The 16,618-nt window shown below is 47.1% G+C and overlaps 1 protein-coding gene across 4 annotated transcripts in view; it reads left to right on the forward strand.

Moving 5' to 3' along the window:
- The window catches only part of MFSD2B (major facilitator superfamily domain containing 2B), a 65,399-nt gene that overhangs the window by 12,819 nt on the left and 35,962 nt on the right, over nucleotides 1-16,618 (forward strand). For all 4 annotated transcript variants that reach the window (XM_040427418.1, XM_040427419.1, XM_040427421.1 and 1 more), the window contains exon 3: nucleotides 16,400-16,524. In XM_040427418.1, the coding sequence (XP_040283352.1) occupies nucleotides 16,400-16,524 (125 nt within the window). The remainder of the gene's footprint in view (nucleotides 1-16,399; nucleotides 16,525-16,618) is intronic.

Genomic DNA, 16,618 nt, shown 5'->3' on the forward strand with positions numbered 1-16,618 from the left:
GCACAGGGGGGGCTGTTATTGCTGGCACAGGGGGGGGGGCTGTTATTGCTGGCACAGGGGGGGGCTGTTATTGCTGGCACAGGGGGGCTTTATTACTCCCCATGGTATGACCCCCTAGTAGCAGCACCAGCCTCTCCCTGCTCTGCTATCCCTCTGCCCCTTCTCCAAATCCTTATTATGAAATCTTTCTCATTAGGATAAAACACATCAGCTCCGCCGAGCCCCCGGCCAAATGTTGAAGTGGCGTCCGAGATCCCCAAGGGCCAAGCCAAGTAATTGTAAGTTTTCATGTGGAATATGTTTGTTATACAAATATAGCCTACACTGTGCCACACAATATACAGTATACCTCTACACTGTGCCACACAATATACAGTATACCGCTACACTGTGCCACACAATATACAGTATACCTCTACACTGTGCCACACAATATACAGTATACCGCTACACTGTGCCACACAATATACAGTATACCTCTACACTGTGCCACACAATATACAGTATACTGCTACACTGTGTAGTCTGTTCTATAAGCACCATTGTTTTGTGGCGGCGGACAGAAAATAATCTGAAAGTGCCCCTCCCGAGACCAGCCTCTGGATCCGCCACTGGTACACCAGCCTCATCAGGTCTAAGAATTTTAAAAATGTATGCAGTTTGTATTGTGAAATCTGTCTCAGATTGGAATACCCCTTTTAGGTTTCCTTAAAATCATCTGGTACAAACGTGATCTCAAAAAAAGATTCTAAAAACTACGGTTGTGGTGGAGCAAACCCCAAAAACGTTTGTTTGGCCTTACAGACTAAGCACAAAGCAATAAAAACTATGTGTGATGCAAAAAAATAAAAATTTGTATCTGGATAAATATTATTATGGTCTTGACAACATTTGGAAACAGTTCTCGGTATGACGCGGCTCCTGTAGGTCACGGGCAGAATGTTAATATCTGGATAAACTTTCCATAGAGATAAATCATCGAGTAGCCAAACACTGAAGAAGTCACAATCTTAAGAAATTTCCTACATTTGTACAATTTACTCTTAGCAGAATAATCAGGGCTGGTTTTAGGCTGTGACAATCTGGGCAGCTGCCCGGGACCCCTGTTTTCTAGGGGCCTCCAAGGACAGGACACTAAGGTGAAAACTGAATGTGGAGCTAAAGTATTATGCTCCACTGGGATGTGTTCTAGGGAAGAATACCTCTGTAAAGGTGGACATATACATTAAAGGGTGCTTGTCAACAGTTTTGACTATGCCAACTGCTGACAGCATTAGATAGAGTCTGGGGGGAGCAGCGCAAACATAGCTTTTGTGGAGCTTTTCTCTTCAGCATTAGTGTGAATATTAAGATTTATTCTGCCAAATTCTGCTCTTTCAAGTGCCCAGTAGGCGGAGCTTTACTCTGAAGTACTCTCAGCTCTCTGCTTTGACCTTCATCACTGCCCCTCCCCTCAGTCTTAGCATCCAAGCAGAAGACCACTACAGCTGTCACTCAGATCAGAGGGGGTGGGCTGTAACAGTCGCTCCTGGGCACATAAGCGGAGATTTAGGGTCCATTCACACGTCCGTAATTTGGGTCAGCATTCGTTCCTGAATTTGCGGACCCATTCACTTTTAATGGGGCTGGGACGGATGCGAATCCGCATTTTCGGGATCCGCATCCGTTTTTTCGGGATCCGCAATTCCGTTCCTGAAAAAAATAGAACATTTCCTTTTCTTGTCCGCAATTGCGGACCAGAAAAGGCATTTTCTATTATAAGGTCTGTGATGTGCGGTCCGCAAATTGCAGATCGCACATTGCAGGTGTCCGTGTTTTGCGGATCAGCAAAACACTTACGGACGTGTGAATGGACCCTAAAACTTCATATTCACACTACTACTGATAACAAAAGCTTCACAAAAGTTATGTGTCCTGCTCTCCCAGCACCCTACCTACTGCTGTCAGGTTTAGCATGGCCATATGCATATAAATATTAGATAGCTAAAAAAATAATATTAAAGAAAACAGCAGCACTCTCCAAAGAATATGCACATGCATTATATAAAACATAGTATAATAAGCATGAACAAGATGAGTTACAGACTGGTACAGAAGAAGAGGTAAGGGTATAAGGGGTAGAGAGTTCCAGAGTACGGGGGGGATGCATAGGAGAAATCTTAGAGGCGATTGTGGTAAGAGGTTATAAGAGGAGAGGAGAGAAGGAGGACGACAAGCCTAGATTCTTCAGCAAAGATTAACCCTTTCTACCATCAGCAGCACAGACTCAGGGCTGGAGGCTCTTCCTCATGTACTGAGTAGCTACAGGGTTTCCTCTTCTCCAGGCAGTGGAGATGAATACTGTGCACAGGATCTTCTCTCCCCACTCTGCAACCACAGAGCTGACAAAGACCAAAGAAGTCCTCTCCTCTGTACTCTTCTGCTGGCTGTGAGGAAGTGTCTGCAGAGCATTGCACAAGAACAGGTAGGGGGAAGGTCCTGTGTATATCAGCAGTGTCATTGTACTGTACAGCTGGGACTTGTAGTTCTACACACACAACATGAGTATCCCAGCAGTCAGACTGCAGACGGGGCATCACTTTTATTCACTCCCTTTGCAGAGCAGGGGAAAGGCAGTCTTTACTGACACCCACAAATATTTACAAGGGAAACCTCACAGATTGTTGTTACACCCCTACATCTCTGCAACTGCATGTGTCGGGATTCGAACCCGTGACCAGCCACATCCCAGGCGGTAGCCCTGCTTACTAGGCTACCATCCTCTCTGGACATTACTCCCTGAAACCTATTATGTAACCTCAGTCTTGCCAAGCCTTGATTCCCCACACCTGGTACTTCCCTATATAAGTCCAGCCCCTTGCACTCTAGCTTGCTGATTATTGAGCTCCTGAGCCTTGATCAAGCTTCTCCTCATCTACTGCTCCTGCTACTACTGAAAGTCCACTGCTGACCAGGAATTGCCTACCGACTACTCTTCTGCTTGTCCCTACCTACTGAACTGCTACCACCGTTGCCATCTGGATTGTCTGACCACGCTTACTGCCGCCTGCCCTGACCCACCGCCTGCCTACCGACTACTCTACCTGCCTGCGGTCCTTGCCACTGGGCTCCACTCCTACCTCCAGCCAGCGGTCCTCTGACTCAGGTGAGCCTGTAGGATTGTTACAGAATAATCAGCCCCACTATGGAGTCCGCAATGGCCACTCTGCGTAAGCAAGTCTCCGAACTTCAAGAATTTGGTACTACATATCAGGAGAAATTTGCCCAGCTCCAAGGCGTAGTCCAAAGCCAACAGAGGGAGATTATTGAACTACAGAGGCAACTCCTGGACGTCCGCGGCGCACCCGCAGACACCCGCATGCTACTCCCATCAAGATTCAGCGGCGACAGACGCCAGTATCGGGGGTTTCTAAACCAATGCCGCATCTATTTTCAGATGTACCCGGCCCCCTTCACCACCGAGAAAAAGAAGGTGCTATTCGTGGTCAATCTCCTGACGGATGAAGCATTAGCATGGGCATCACCATACGTGGAGACTAACAGTCAGCTCCTGGATAACCTAAACAACTTCATCACCGCCATGAGCCAAGTCTTCGATGACCCCAACCGCTGTGCGACAGCCGAGGCGCGACTACATGGTCTGCGGCAAGGGAGACGCTCCGTCGCCGAATACACCGCCGAGTTTCGCCGTTGGGTCACGGACACCACCTGGAACCCAGCGGCACAGAGAAGCCAATTCCGGCGAGGCCTGTCAGAATTAATAAAGGACGAACTCGCCAGAGTTGAGGCCCCGGACGATCTGGATGACTTCATTCAGTTATGCATCCGGATAGATCAAAGACTCTCCGAGAGGAAGAAAGAAAGACTCTGGTCCTCGGACCACAGACCCACTTACTCCTTCTCTTCTACCGCCCAGCGCGACCCCCAGTCAGTAACTGAACCTATGCAGGTCGACGCTCTACGTAGGTCGCTATCCACAGCTGAGAAGGAGAGACGGCTGGCCGAAAACCTCTGCCTCTACTGTGGGGAGCCGGGTCATTTTGCCATCAAATGTCCTCATAAGATCCGAAAGACTATTGCCGTCATGGAGCTAAAGGAGCAACCACAGTCTCCAACCCCGCCAGCAGCTCCTGAAAATAACAACACGGCGGCTCATGGATCCCACTTCATCGTCCCCATCCTCATCGACATTGAGGGGCGACAACTCCCCTGTTCAGCGATGTTAGACTCCGGGGCGGGAGGCAACTTCATGGACCTAACCTTCGCCCGCGAAAAGAACATTCCACTGACAATCAAGGCAGCCCCCGTTGACCTGGAAACCGTCGACGGATCCCCACTCTCCTCGGGGCCGGCCACTCACGAGACCACCGAACTACAACTCCTCATAGAACCAGATCACCGTGAAAAGATCCACTTCTCTCTGATCGCCTCCCCGAAGTTCCCAGTGATCTTGGGCATCCCATGGTTGGCCACACACAACCCCTCGGTGGACTGGGAAACCCGCTGCATACGATTCCCATCCGAGTTCTGCACGCTAAATTGCTCCCACAAACCCGTCCTTCCACCCGAAGACACCACCATCTCAAAACTATCCGTCAAGGATCTGCTACCCCCTCAATACCGCAAGTTCCAGGATGTCTGCGACAAGAAAAACGCAGACAAGCTGCCACCACACCGACCCTACGACTGCCCTATAGAACTGTTGCCCGGGGCCGAAATACCCTTTGGCAGTATCTACTCCCTCTCAGAGCCTGAACTCAAGGCTCTGAAAGAGTACCTGGACGAGGACCTGAGGAAGGGGTTCATCCGGCCCTCCACCTCCCCCGCGGGAGCCCCCTTCGAGGGGCCTACAACCTCGTCCGAATCCGCCCTGGGGACGAATGGAAGACCGCCTTCCGGACACGTTATGGTCATTTCGAGTACCTGGTCATGCCTTTCGGACTCTGCAATGCTCCCGCCACCTTCCAGCACTTCATTAACGACGTCCTCAGGGACATGCTGGATCTGTTTGTAGTCGTTTACCTGGACGACATCTTGATCTTCTCTGAAGACCTCGAGCAGCACCGCGAACACGTCCGCAGGGTACTGCAGAGACTCAGACAGAACTCTCTCTATATCAAGCTAGAGAAATGCGAGTTTGAGCGAACCACCACTCAGTTCTTCGGATACATCATCTCCCCAGAGGGCCTAAGTATGGACCCGGGGAAGGTGCAAGCTGTGATGAACTGGCCCGTTCCGAAAAACGAGAAGGAGATACAAAGATTCATTGGCTTCGCCAACTTCTATCGGAAGTTTATCCGGAACTTCTCCAAGGTCATATCACCAATCACCCAACTCACCAAGAAGGCAGTCCCCTTCTCCTGGACACCCGAGGCCCAGGAGGCCTTCACCAAGTTGAAACTCCTCTTCACTTCTGCCCCAATCCTAATCCACCCGAACCCCGAGCTCCCATTTACAGTCGAAGTGGATGCATCAGACTCTGCGGTGGGGGCAGTTTTGTCACAACGGACAGGGGAGAGGATGCTATTACACCCGTGCGCATATTTCTCCCGCCAGATGTCCCCCTCCGAGAAGAACTATGACATCGGGAACAAAGAACTACTGGCGATCAAGGATGCCTTCTCCGAGTGGAGACACCTGCTGGAGGGAGCCACCAACCCCATAATCGTACTAACTGACCACAAGAACCTCGAGTTCATCCGCAGCGCTAAGAGACTCTCAGCCAGACAGGCCAGATGGAGCCTATTCTTTTCCCGCTTCAACTATCTCATCACCTATCGCCCTGGATCAAAAAACGGCAAGGCTGACGCCCTCTCCAGAATGTTTTCCGAGCCCTCACAGAGTAACAAGGGCCAAAATAACATCTTACCCGAGAGAAGGGTCGTAGGGGCCACCTACTCTAAAGAACTCCTGGGCACAATCAAAGAAGGATACGAAAATGACTCCTTCCTCGCCCACCCCACAGGGAATGTCAGCCTTACGTTTAAGAACGGTCATTGGTTTCATCAGGACCTACAACTATATGTACCAGAAATCGCACGGCTCGAAGTGCTCAAACTCAACCATGACTCCAAGCTGGCCGGCCATTTTGGCACAAGAAAGACCCAGGATCTTCTCTCCCGCTCCTTCTGGTGGCCAACATACAAGGAGGACATCAAGAGGTACATCTCCTCGTGCGCGGTCTGTGCCCGCAATAAGACTCCTCGTTCCTCCCCCGTGGGTCTGTTACAACCCCTCCCTATTCCCTCCCGCCCCTGGGGCTCGATCTCCATGGACTTTGTGGTAGACCTTCCTCCTTCAAAAGGGATGAACACTATCCTGGTCGTGGTCGACCGTCTCACCAAGATGGCCCATTTCATCCCCTACAAAGGCATACCCACCGCCAAACAGATGGCCGATCTAATTCTCAGAGAGGTCTTCAGGCTGCATGGGATCCCGGACGACGTGGTCTCCGACCGAGGCGTACAATTTGCCTAAAAGTTCGGGAAGAACTTCTGCCTGGCGCTCGGGGTTAAAGTGAACCTATCCTCCGCTTTCCACCCTCAGTCAAACGGGCAGACTGAGAGAACTAATCAGACCCTAGAGCAGTACCTACGCTGTTTCAGCTCCCACCTGCAGGATGACTGGCTTGACCATCTCCCCACGGCCGAGTTCGCCTACAACAATGCTGAGCATAGCTCAACCAAGCACAGCCCCTTCTTTGCTAACACAGGCTCGCACCCGGTGTTCATTCCCCACCTGCCCGTCGCCTCCACCCTCCCAGCAGTGGCTGAACGCCTAACAACCCTACAGGAGGCACAAAAGAACATTATAGACAACCTCCAGCTTGCCCAGAGGCGTTTTAAACAGGGAGCAGACAGACGTCGCAAACCCACCCCGGGTTTCCATGTGGGAGACAAGGTGTGGCTGTCCACCAGGAACCTCAGATTGAAGGTCCCCTCCAAAAAGTTGGCCCAAAGATACATGGGTCCGTTTCGGATCACCGCACAAATCAACGAGGTCACGTTCCGGCTCGACCTTCCGGACTCCATTAGGGTGCACCCTGTCTTCCATTGCTCACTCCTCAAGCCATACGTGGAGAACACCTTCACAGGCCGCCACTCGCCCCCTCCACCACCCGTGAGGGTACAGGGTGAAGAAGAATACATTGTCGCAAAGATCCTCGACTCCAGGATCCACCGGGGAAGACTACAATACCTAATTGGGTGGGAGGGTTACCCTCCCGAGGATAACTCCTGGGAGCAAGAAGAAAATGTCCACGCCCCCAGACTGGTAAAAGAGTTCCACCAACGGCACCCCAGTAAGCCTGCCCCTGCGGTGCCCGGAGGTCACCTTGGAAGGGGGGGAGTACTGTCGGGATTCGAACCCGTGACCAGCCACATCCCGGTAGCCCTGCTTACTAGGCTACCGTCCTCTCTGGACATTACTCCCTGAAACCTATTATGTAACCTCAGTCTTGCCAAGCCTTGCTCATCACCCTTGATTCCCCACACCTGGTACTTCCCTATATAAGTCCAGCCCCTTGCACTCTAGCTTGCTGATTATTGAGCTCCTGAGCCTTGATCAAGCTTCTCCTCATCTACTGCTCCTGCTACTACTGAAAGTCCACTGCTGACCAGGAATTGCCTACCGACTACTCTTCTGCTTGTCCCTACCTACTGAACTGCTACCACCGTTGCCATCCGGATTGTCTGACCATGCTTACTGCCGCCTGCCCTGACCCACCGCCTGCCTACCGACTACTCTACCTGCCTGCGGTCCTTGCCACTAGGCTCCACTCCTACCTCCAGCCAGCGGTCCTCTGACTCAGGTGAGCCTGTAGGATTGTTACAGCATGTAAACAAAGGGGCCAGGACAGAACTTGGGAAATGAGTAAATATCTATTTATTTTTTTTACCTAAAACTTGCTTAGCTTAGGTATCTATTGCTAACCATCAGATTTGCAGTACTTTTTTTTTTTTTTCTTTTTACATAACTCGGACAATCCCTTAAAGACAGGTTCCTGTGGACTTGCACCTCAGTTTCATTGCTTTATATGCTTATTTTTCTTCAGAACTTCATTTTTTCTTATCTTCGGTGACATTTTTGGACTTTGGAACTTATTACTGGTTTTCCATGGACTCAAGTCAAAATGGTTTCAACTTACAATGGTCGTCCCAGAATCAATTAATATTGTAACGTGGGGGACCACTGTACTGGTGCCTTATGTGGAAGAGGGGCCTTTGGACCTCCTCTGACAACATGGCACCCGGTATGCTTGTTACCCCTGTATCTAAGCTCCTATCATTAAATCTAAATTAAAAAAAAATAGAAGCACCAGATAAATGATGTCCTTAAAGGGGTTAACCAAAAGCATAAACACCCTCCACAATTCCCGGGTCCCTCCTATGGAATATAGTTACCTGCTCCCTGACACCCGCGTCCCTCTGGATCACTACATGGCTGCCGTTGCACCTCTTCATCGCACGGATCAAAACATCTGGGGACAGTGGGGGGTGCAGCCAATAGCAGGCCGCGACGTTGACCTGCTTCCCTAGCATCAAGGGGCTGGTCACTGTCACAGCCTGTTATTGGCTGCATCCATCCGTCGCTGAATATTTTGATCCGCTCGGCGGGGAGATGCATCGGCGGCCATGTAGGGATCTGAAGGTATACAGGTGTCGGGGTCCTGGTAAGTATCTTCCCTAGGAGGGGCCTGGGTATTGTGGCGGGTGTTTATACTGTTGGATAACCCCTTAAGTAAAACAGTCAGTAATAGATGCTGGGTGCTGTAAGTGACTTTCTATGGTGAGGCCAGTTGCTTCTTGAGGATCTTGCATAGTATATAGATGTACCAGAAAAATAAAATGTAGTCGCCGCTCAACAGGTGTCCAAAGGAGCAGCTCCTCCTGGCACAGACAGGGGGCAGTACTGAACATGTAGTACCGGAGAGGAGCTACTAGACAACCAATAAAGGTGTTTTACTATTGAAATGGCCGTGTGGATTGGTTGGATCTAAGTCTGAGACATTTAGGGTCATTTATCAAACTGGTGTAAAGTAGAACTGGCTTAGTTGCCCATAGCAACCAATCTGATTCCACCTTTCATTTTTGACAGCTCCTTTGGAAAATGAAAAGGGGAATCTGGTTGCTATGGGCAACTAAGCTGGTTTTACTTTACACCAGTTTGATAAATGACCCCCAGTGTATCTTGAGTCTGGTTTCACCTTACAATGGCCCAGAAATAAACATTGTATGTTGAAAATATTGTATCCTGAGGACGCACTGTATTACTAATAGTACATGGTAATGGCTAGACAGATGGTATGTGGGGGGCCTGTTACAGATTTTGCATTGAGGATTTTGGGGGTGCAGGGTATCAGACTGCAGCTGATGAGAAATTGATGGCCTATCCTGGGGACAGGCCAACACTTGTAAAACCCTGGACATCCCCTTTAACCACTTCCCGACCGCCCATTGACTATAAATGTCCTGGTCGGTCGGGTTTATCTCTGAATGGACGTTCTGGAACGTCCTTTCATAGATAGAGGCTGCACGCTAATCTTGCAGCTGCTGAGCGGGGGGCCCTCTGTCAGTGACAGCATGACACCCCAGAGAGAAGGCAGGGACCATTCCTGTGTGTCCCTGCCTTCTAGATCGCTGTATACACAGCACTCAACGAGCACTATGTATACAGATCAGGAAGCGCTATGCCACTTCCTGTCCCGGTCATGTGATCGCCAGGGCCGGGTGAGTGCAGGAGCTGTCGAGTCTTCCATAGACCACGATCAGCCCTGCACTGAGGCAGTATAGCGCTGTATTCTGCTGTACAACCTCTCTGGGAGGGTGGTGGGTGTTTCCCCTGTAACTGGGGCTATGTCAATAGTTAAAAAAAAAAATAAATAAATGAAGTTAAATGTCCCCCAGAGGTCTTGTATGACCTTATGGGGGACCCAAAGTGTAAAATAAAAAATGTAAAAAATAAGAAAAATAAAGTGTTTTGGGGGGAAAAAAAGTTCACCCCCAAATCCGTTATTTAAAAAATAGAAGAAAAAAAATTAAATATTTGGTATCACCGCGTCCGTAACGACCGGCTATATAATATTATATAATCTACAGCATCAGGTCAACACCATAAAAAATAATAATAATAATTTGCGCCAAAACAGATTTTTTTTTGTGAGCTTACCTCCCAAAAAACATAATGTTAATCATAGAAACATAGAAACATAGAATGTGTCGGCAGATAAGAACCATTTGGCCCATCTAGTCTGCCCAATATACTGAATACTATGGATAGCCCCCGGCCCTATCTTATATGAAGGATGGCCTTATGCCTATCCCATGCATGCTTAAACTCCTTCACTGTATTTGCAGCTACCACTTCTGCAGGAAGGCTATTCCATGCATCCACTACTCTCTCAGTAAAGTAATACTTCCTTATATTACTTTTAAACCTTTGCCCCTCTAATTTAAAACTATGTCCTCTTGTAGCAATTTTTCTTCTTTTAAATATTCTTTCCTCTTTTACCTTGTTGATTCCCTTTATGTATTTAAAAGTTTCTATCATATCCCCTCAATCAAAAAGTCGTATGTACCCCAAAATGGTATCAATAAAAACGTCACCTCATCCCGCAAAAAATAAGCCCCCACACAAGACCATAGCCAGAAATATAAAAAAATATGGCTCTATGAAAATTGCAATCATCACAGAATAGCAAAGGTTAATGTGTTTACCGTCACAGATTCAAACTATAAATCACTGAATGGAATGGACGGTTTAAAAGTAAAAATAGGGGAGGAGGAATGTTCTGTGTCAGTTCCTGTAATTTTATTCTTACTACCTCCAAACTCAAAGATCCTCCCCTCTTTAAAGTCCCGAGTATCCCTGATGTATTGGGAGTGTTTTTTATTTTTGATAAAGAGGGTGAATTTTTCCACTGCCAGTTGCAAAGTATTTTCTTTTTTACTGAAGTCAGGATTATTACTGAACTTTTTGGCGTGTTCAATACTCTCCTTCAATTCCCTGTCTGTTCTGGACAAAAGAGTTTTCTCCGCCCCTAGTAACGACCGCATTAGGTGAAAGGAGGAATCAATTGACTCTTTTTCCCATTTCGCAAGGAATTCTGGAGAGTGTCGACCAGCAGCAGGTGTGATGGGGATGCGTAATCCCTGGGGGACTATGTTGTCTTTAATATATGTTTCAAGGGATTGTTGTTCCCACCACGTCCTCACATGATCCTTAAAAATCCTCATCAAGTTTCTAAATGCACTGGTGATACCTATGGAAGGGAAGCGTAATCAGAAAGACTTCCACCCTATGTTTATACCTTCCTCCCCCTCTTTCTTAGCTATTGTCTATGGCCGCTTATAGATGCCTCCGTTACCTTACTGTGGACTGGGATGCCTTATTAATTATGATGAGGCGGGTCTCCAAGACTTGGGGCGGCTTACTCTGATGTGACACGCCCCTCTCTTGCGGTTGGCCGCTTCAGCCAAACCTACCTCCTGAAGCACGGACCTGTCCCTATTTAAACAGCAGATATGGGCGGGCGCGCACGGGCATACTAGTGCTGGTGCTGCTGCACGGTTTACATGCAGTACTCATCGCAACCTCTCTCTGTCTGTTAGGCTATGTATATAACTTTCAGTACCTGTGCCCTAATAGCTCCTGATGAAGTGCCTGCCACAGGGCCACTAGAAACGCGTTGAGCAGGGGGATTTGTTATTAGCCAGACTTGAGCATAGCGGTAGTTTAGGGTCCTGGGAGGTCTAATATCTTGATACCCTAGATTAGGTCTCGAAGAATACACTATGGACCCTAAATGTGTTTTGTAGTGGTGACAGCGCTGGGACTGCACAATACAATAGTCCCAGATTAGTGACTGCCACCACCCACTTGGTGGATTATTTGTGGCTCACTGTGCACACCATAAACAGTTTGCTGATTGTCCACAGTGTTTGTTGGGGGATAGATATGTTTTCTTACCCCTATTTGTTATTTACTCACCTTAGCCTTGTTATTTATATATAGAAAATAAGAGATTACCGGTAGTCATTTTTTAACCAGTTTATTAATAAAATTTTGTTATTTTACTTTGAAACCGTCCATTCCATTCAATGTTTTCTATGAAAATTGCAACACACAAACATGATTTTTTTGTTCTAAAAATGCTCTTATTGTTTAAAATGTAAAAAAAATTATAAAAAATAGACATTTGGTATCACCGCGTCCGTAACAATTGGCTCTACAAAAATATCACATGATCTACCCCATCAAGTGAATGGTGTAAAAAAAAAAAATAATAATTATGCCTAAACAGTTTTTTTAGTCACCTCACCTCACAAAAAACGTAATATCAATCAGTCAAAAAGTCATCTGTACCCCAAAATGGTAGCAATAAAAACATCACCTCGTCCCGCAAAAAACAAGCCCTACCACAAGACTATAGCTAAAAAAAATATGGCTCTAAGAAAATGGCAATACAAAATGTTTTTATTGTGTAAAAAAAATAAAACATAGACATATTTGGTATCGTTTTGTCCGTAATGACTGAATCTATAAAAATATCACATGATCTACCACATCAAGTGAACGGTGTAAAAAAAATATAAATATAGAAAAATTACACCAAACAGCTTTTTTTGTGACTTCACCTTACAAAAATGAGATAAAAAGCAACCAGAAAGCCAAATGTACCCCAAAATGGTGCCAATACTATAACTTGTCTCGCACAAAATAAGCCCTCACACAGCTGATTCAACAAAAAAAAAAAAAATTATTGCTCTTAAAAACCGTGATAGAAAATTCCATGTTAGAAAAATCCAGATGCCGCTCCTTCCCTTCTGAGCTTTGGCGTATCTCCAAATAACAGTTTACGACCACAATTGGGGTGTTACTGTATTCAGGATAAAGTGGTTAGCAAATTGGGGGGGATATTTTCCTGTTATCTTTTGTGAAAAATAAAGTTTGGGCCTAACGCACCATTTTCTTGTAAAAGAAAAATGTAATTTTTCATTTTCACACCGAAGTATTAAAAATTCTATGAAACAGCTGTTGAGTGTAGTTTACAAAATGTGGTCACTTGGGGGCGGAGCCGGAAGAGCATGGTGTAGGACGCTTGATCCATGAGCTCCTGTGCAGACACCCGGCCAAACAGCTTTAAAACCGTCTAAACCTGACCAAACATGAGGAAAACTAACGGAGATAGAGGTGGGGTGATAGAGAACACCCTAAGTCCGAAAAAATCGCAAGGAGACTTAAACAAGCACCTCAGTAAAGGAGCTTCTCCCCCAGCAGAACAGGGAAAAACGGCGCGAACCACGCAGCAAGCGGCAGCGCCGGAGGAAGAGGTAGACGAGGGCGAACTCTCATGCGCTCCACCGGACACACAAGGTGAGCTAGACTCGCTACCCATCACCAGAACTTTCTTACAAGACTCCCTGGCACAAGCCCTTTCGCCAGTGATGAGAGAGCTGGCAGATATCAAAACGGAGGTTAAGCAGATGGGGCATAGGGTGGAGGCACTTGAAGAGTCTCAGTCTGTCATGGCGCAGCATAGCAAGGGGATGCAATCCCAGATGAAGACCATGTGTAACCAGATTAATAATGCCTACATGTACCTGGAGGATCAGGAAAATTGGGGCAGGAGGAAAAATGTGAGGCTGAGAGGAATACCGGAAACGGTCCCTGCTGACGTTATACCGAGCGTTGTACGCCAAATTTTCAGCAAGCTTGTGGGTCAGGAACGTGCTGACAACATTATTATTGAGAGAGCCCACAGAGCCCTTAGACCCAGACCGTCGGCTGGAGAGCCACCAAGGGATACAGTGTGTGCACTGCTAAATTACCTGGACACTGCTGACATTCTCAAAGCAGCCAGAGACTGTGAGGAGATTCTATATGATGAACATAAGATCTTGTTATTCCAAGACCTGGCGGCTTGCACCCTCGCCAAACGTCGGGCTTTGCGCCCGGTCACCTCAGCCCTGAGAGATAGGAAGCTCCCAGCAAGATGGCTTTTCCCTTTCGGCCTCAGTACTACAGTGAAGGGCAAACAACTGGTAGTGAGAGTACCAGAGGACTTGACCAAAATATGGGAGGCACTGAACATGTAGCCCCTCGACATCCCATCATGGCTCCCATCAGCCTGCTTTGAGAGTCTCCCAAAGCTACCAGAGACATCGCCATGGCACCAAGTTTCGCGTGCCAAAACGCCAAAGACGAAGTCAGCTCCCGTGGATTGAACGCTAAGTCACTTAGGCTTGGGGTTTGATATTCCATGTGTGCCTTCACTAGGAGTTCAATATGAAAATGAACCCTAGTATATGTTTTGTATTGGGGTGGGGGTAGATCGGGGCACTTGTTTTGTCCTGGTCTCTCCCTTATCCCACTTGAAGTCATATTGTTATCATGCCTCTGTTATCTACTGCATGTTACAGTTAGTCATCTATATAATAATGCTTTCAAGCGGCTGTGGATTCTATGTAGGCGGGCGGAGAGGTCTATGGCGTCTCTGGCCGGTTGTTGGAATTTCATAGCGGCTTGCTCTTTATTCCTCATGTCTTAGTAGACATAAATGTTATCACTTCATTGTCAGGTAATATTACATGTTTATGGGGCCGGGTGGCCGGGGCTCTGGCACTCGCGGAGCTCTTTCCCCTATGTACCCCCCCATGGCCCATTATTCCAGGTCAATAATTGCGTTACGGCACCCTACTGTGCCCTTAGGGACTTGGTCCCCCTTTAATTTGTTGATAGTTGGTTGTTTCTGTTGTACCCCTTCCTTGTCGTCTCTATTATACACAGTCCTATCTGAGAAGCTCCTTGATACACACTGTTAGTATCATGGCTGAAGTCCAAGTTTTGTCACTAAATGTGAACGGAATGAATATTCCACAAAAGCGTAGTCAAGTCTACCACACACGAAGGAAGGAGAGGGCAGAAATAATCTTCCTGCAAGAAACCCATGTTCGACACTCACACCCAATCTGTCAAGCAAATGTTTCCCCACCTGGTACCTTTCCTCATACTTATCAGCAGCAAGAGGGGTCTCAATAGGTATTGGCAGGAATATACCTTTTACTTTAACAGCCAAGCTGGTTGATCCAGAAGGAAGATTTCTGTTTATCAAGGGGAAAATCTTGAACATGGTTGTCACGTTAGCGAATATATATGCCCCAAACACTAAACAGGTTGGGTGGCTTCTCCAGACGTTAGAGACACTTAAAACCTTTGGCGAGGGCATGTTAGTTTTGGGTGGTGACCTGAACCTTGTACTAGATCATACCAAAGATACCACCTCGCCCAGCAGACTTTTGCATAAAAAACAAATCCACAAGCTACAACTAGCCCTGGCAGAGCTTGGGGTCTCAGATGTCTGGAGAGTCCTGAACCCTGAGGAAAGGGACTACACATTTTATTCGCAAACACATTGCTCCCATCAGAGATTGGATTACATTTTCCTGTCCAATCATTCACTAATATTGGTTAAGGAGGCGATAATAGGTAGCATTACCATCTCGGACCATGCCCCGGTCAGCTTAACACTAACATTTAGAGATCTTCCACCTAAGACATGGACCTGGAGGTTGAATGATACCCTCCTAGAGGGTGAGACACATAAGAAACATATCACGCAGAGAATCTTAGACTACTTCAAAGAGAACGATAACTCCCTCTATACCTATTCTGTGGGAAACCCACAAGGTGGTCATCAGAGGGGAACTCATTAGCCTAGGTACTAAGGTTAAAAAACAAAGGACACAAAAACTAAACTCCTTACTTACCCAGATCTCAACAATGGAGAACCTGCACAAGTCAACGCAATCTGGGGAGGTACAGGTGGCACTAAAGTCCCTTAGATCACAGCTGAAGGATCTATTAAATGTCAAATCAGCCAAAATAATGCAAGCCCTACGATTTAAACATTACTTACATGGCAACAAAGGTTCTAAACTAATGTCTAATCTACTCAGGTCTCAAAGAAATAAGACATTTGGGCATGCCATTAAATCAAAAGAAGGAAATAGACTAACCACCACCCCAGCCATTGCTGAGGAATTTTGCAGATTCTACACCTCACTATATAACATACATAAGGAAGACCTAGCTGCCGGCTACAAGCCCATATCGATACCTTCCTTCAGTCCATTAAAATACCGGCTTTAAGTGACTCAGACAAAGTAGACTTGCTGAGACCCTTTACAATGGAAGAGGTAGATAAGATTTTATTGTCAATACCATCGGGTAAGAGTCCCGGGCCGGATGTATATCCCATCTCTTATTATAAAAAGTTCAAAGAGGTCCTCACCCCCTACTTTACCAGGATGTGTAATTCCCTTCTGCAGGGGGTAAATGGCCCGGTCTTGAAGTGAGTCATTGTGTAATCGCACATTATCTTGTCTCCCACTTCTCCTAGATAACTCCTTTCGAGGCCTGTCTGGTGCTGATCATTGGGAAAACCTGTGGAGGAATCGCAGATCCTGTTGTCGGATTTTGCATTAACAAAAGCAAATGGACTGTAATTGGACGACTGATGCCATGGTGGGTGAGATCTGTTGTTATTCGGGCAAGCCCCCATCTTGGAGGTCTAACCTTTTACTACATGCATTTGGTTGATACATGTACAATGAACATA

Source organism: Bufo bufo, chromosome 4 (genome assembly GCF_905171765.1).
Source record: "Bufo bufo chromosome 4, aBufBuf1.1, whole genome shotgun sequence".
Taxonomy (NCBI): domain Eukaryota; kingdom Metazoa; phylum Chordata; class Amphibia; order Anura; family Bufonidae; genus Bufo; species Bufo bufo.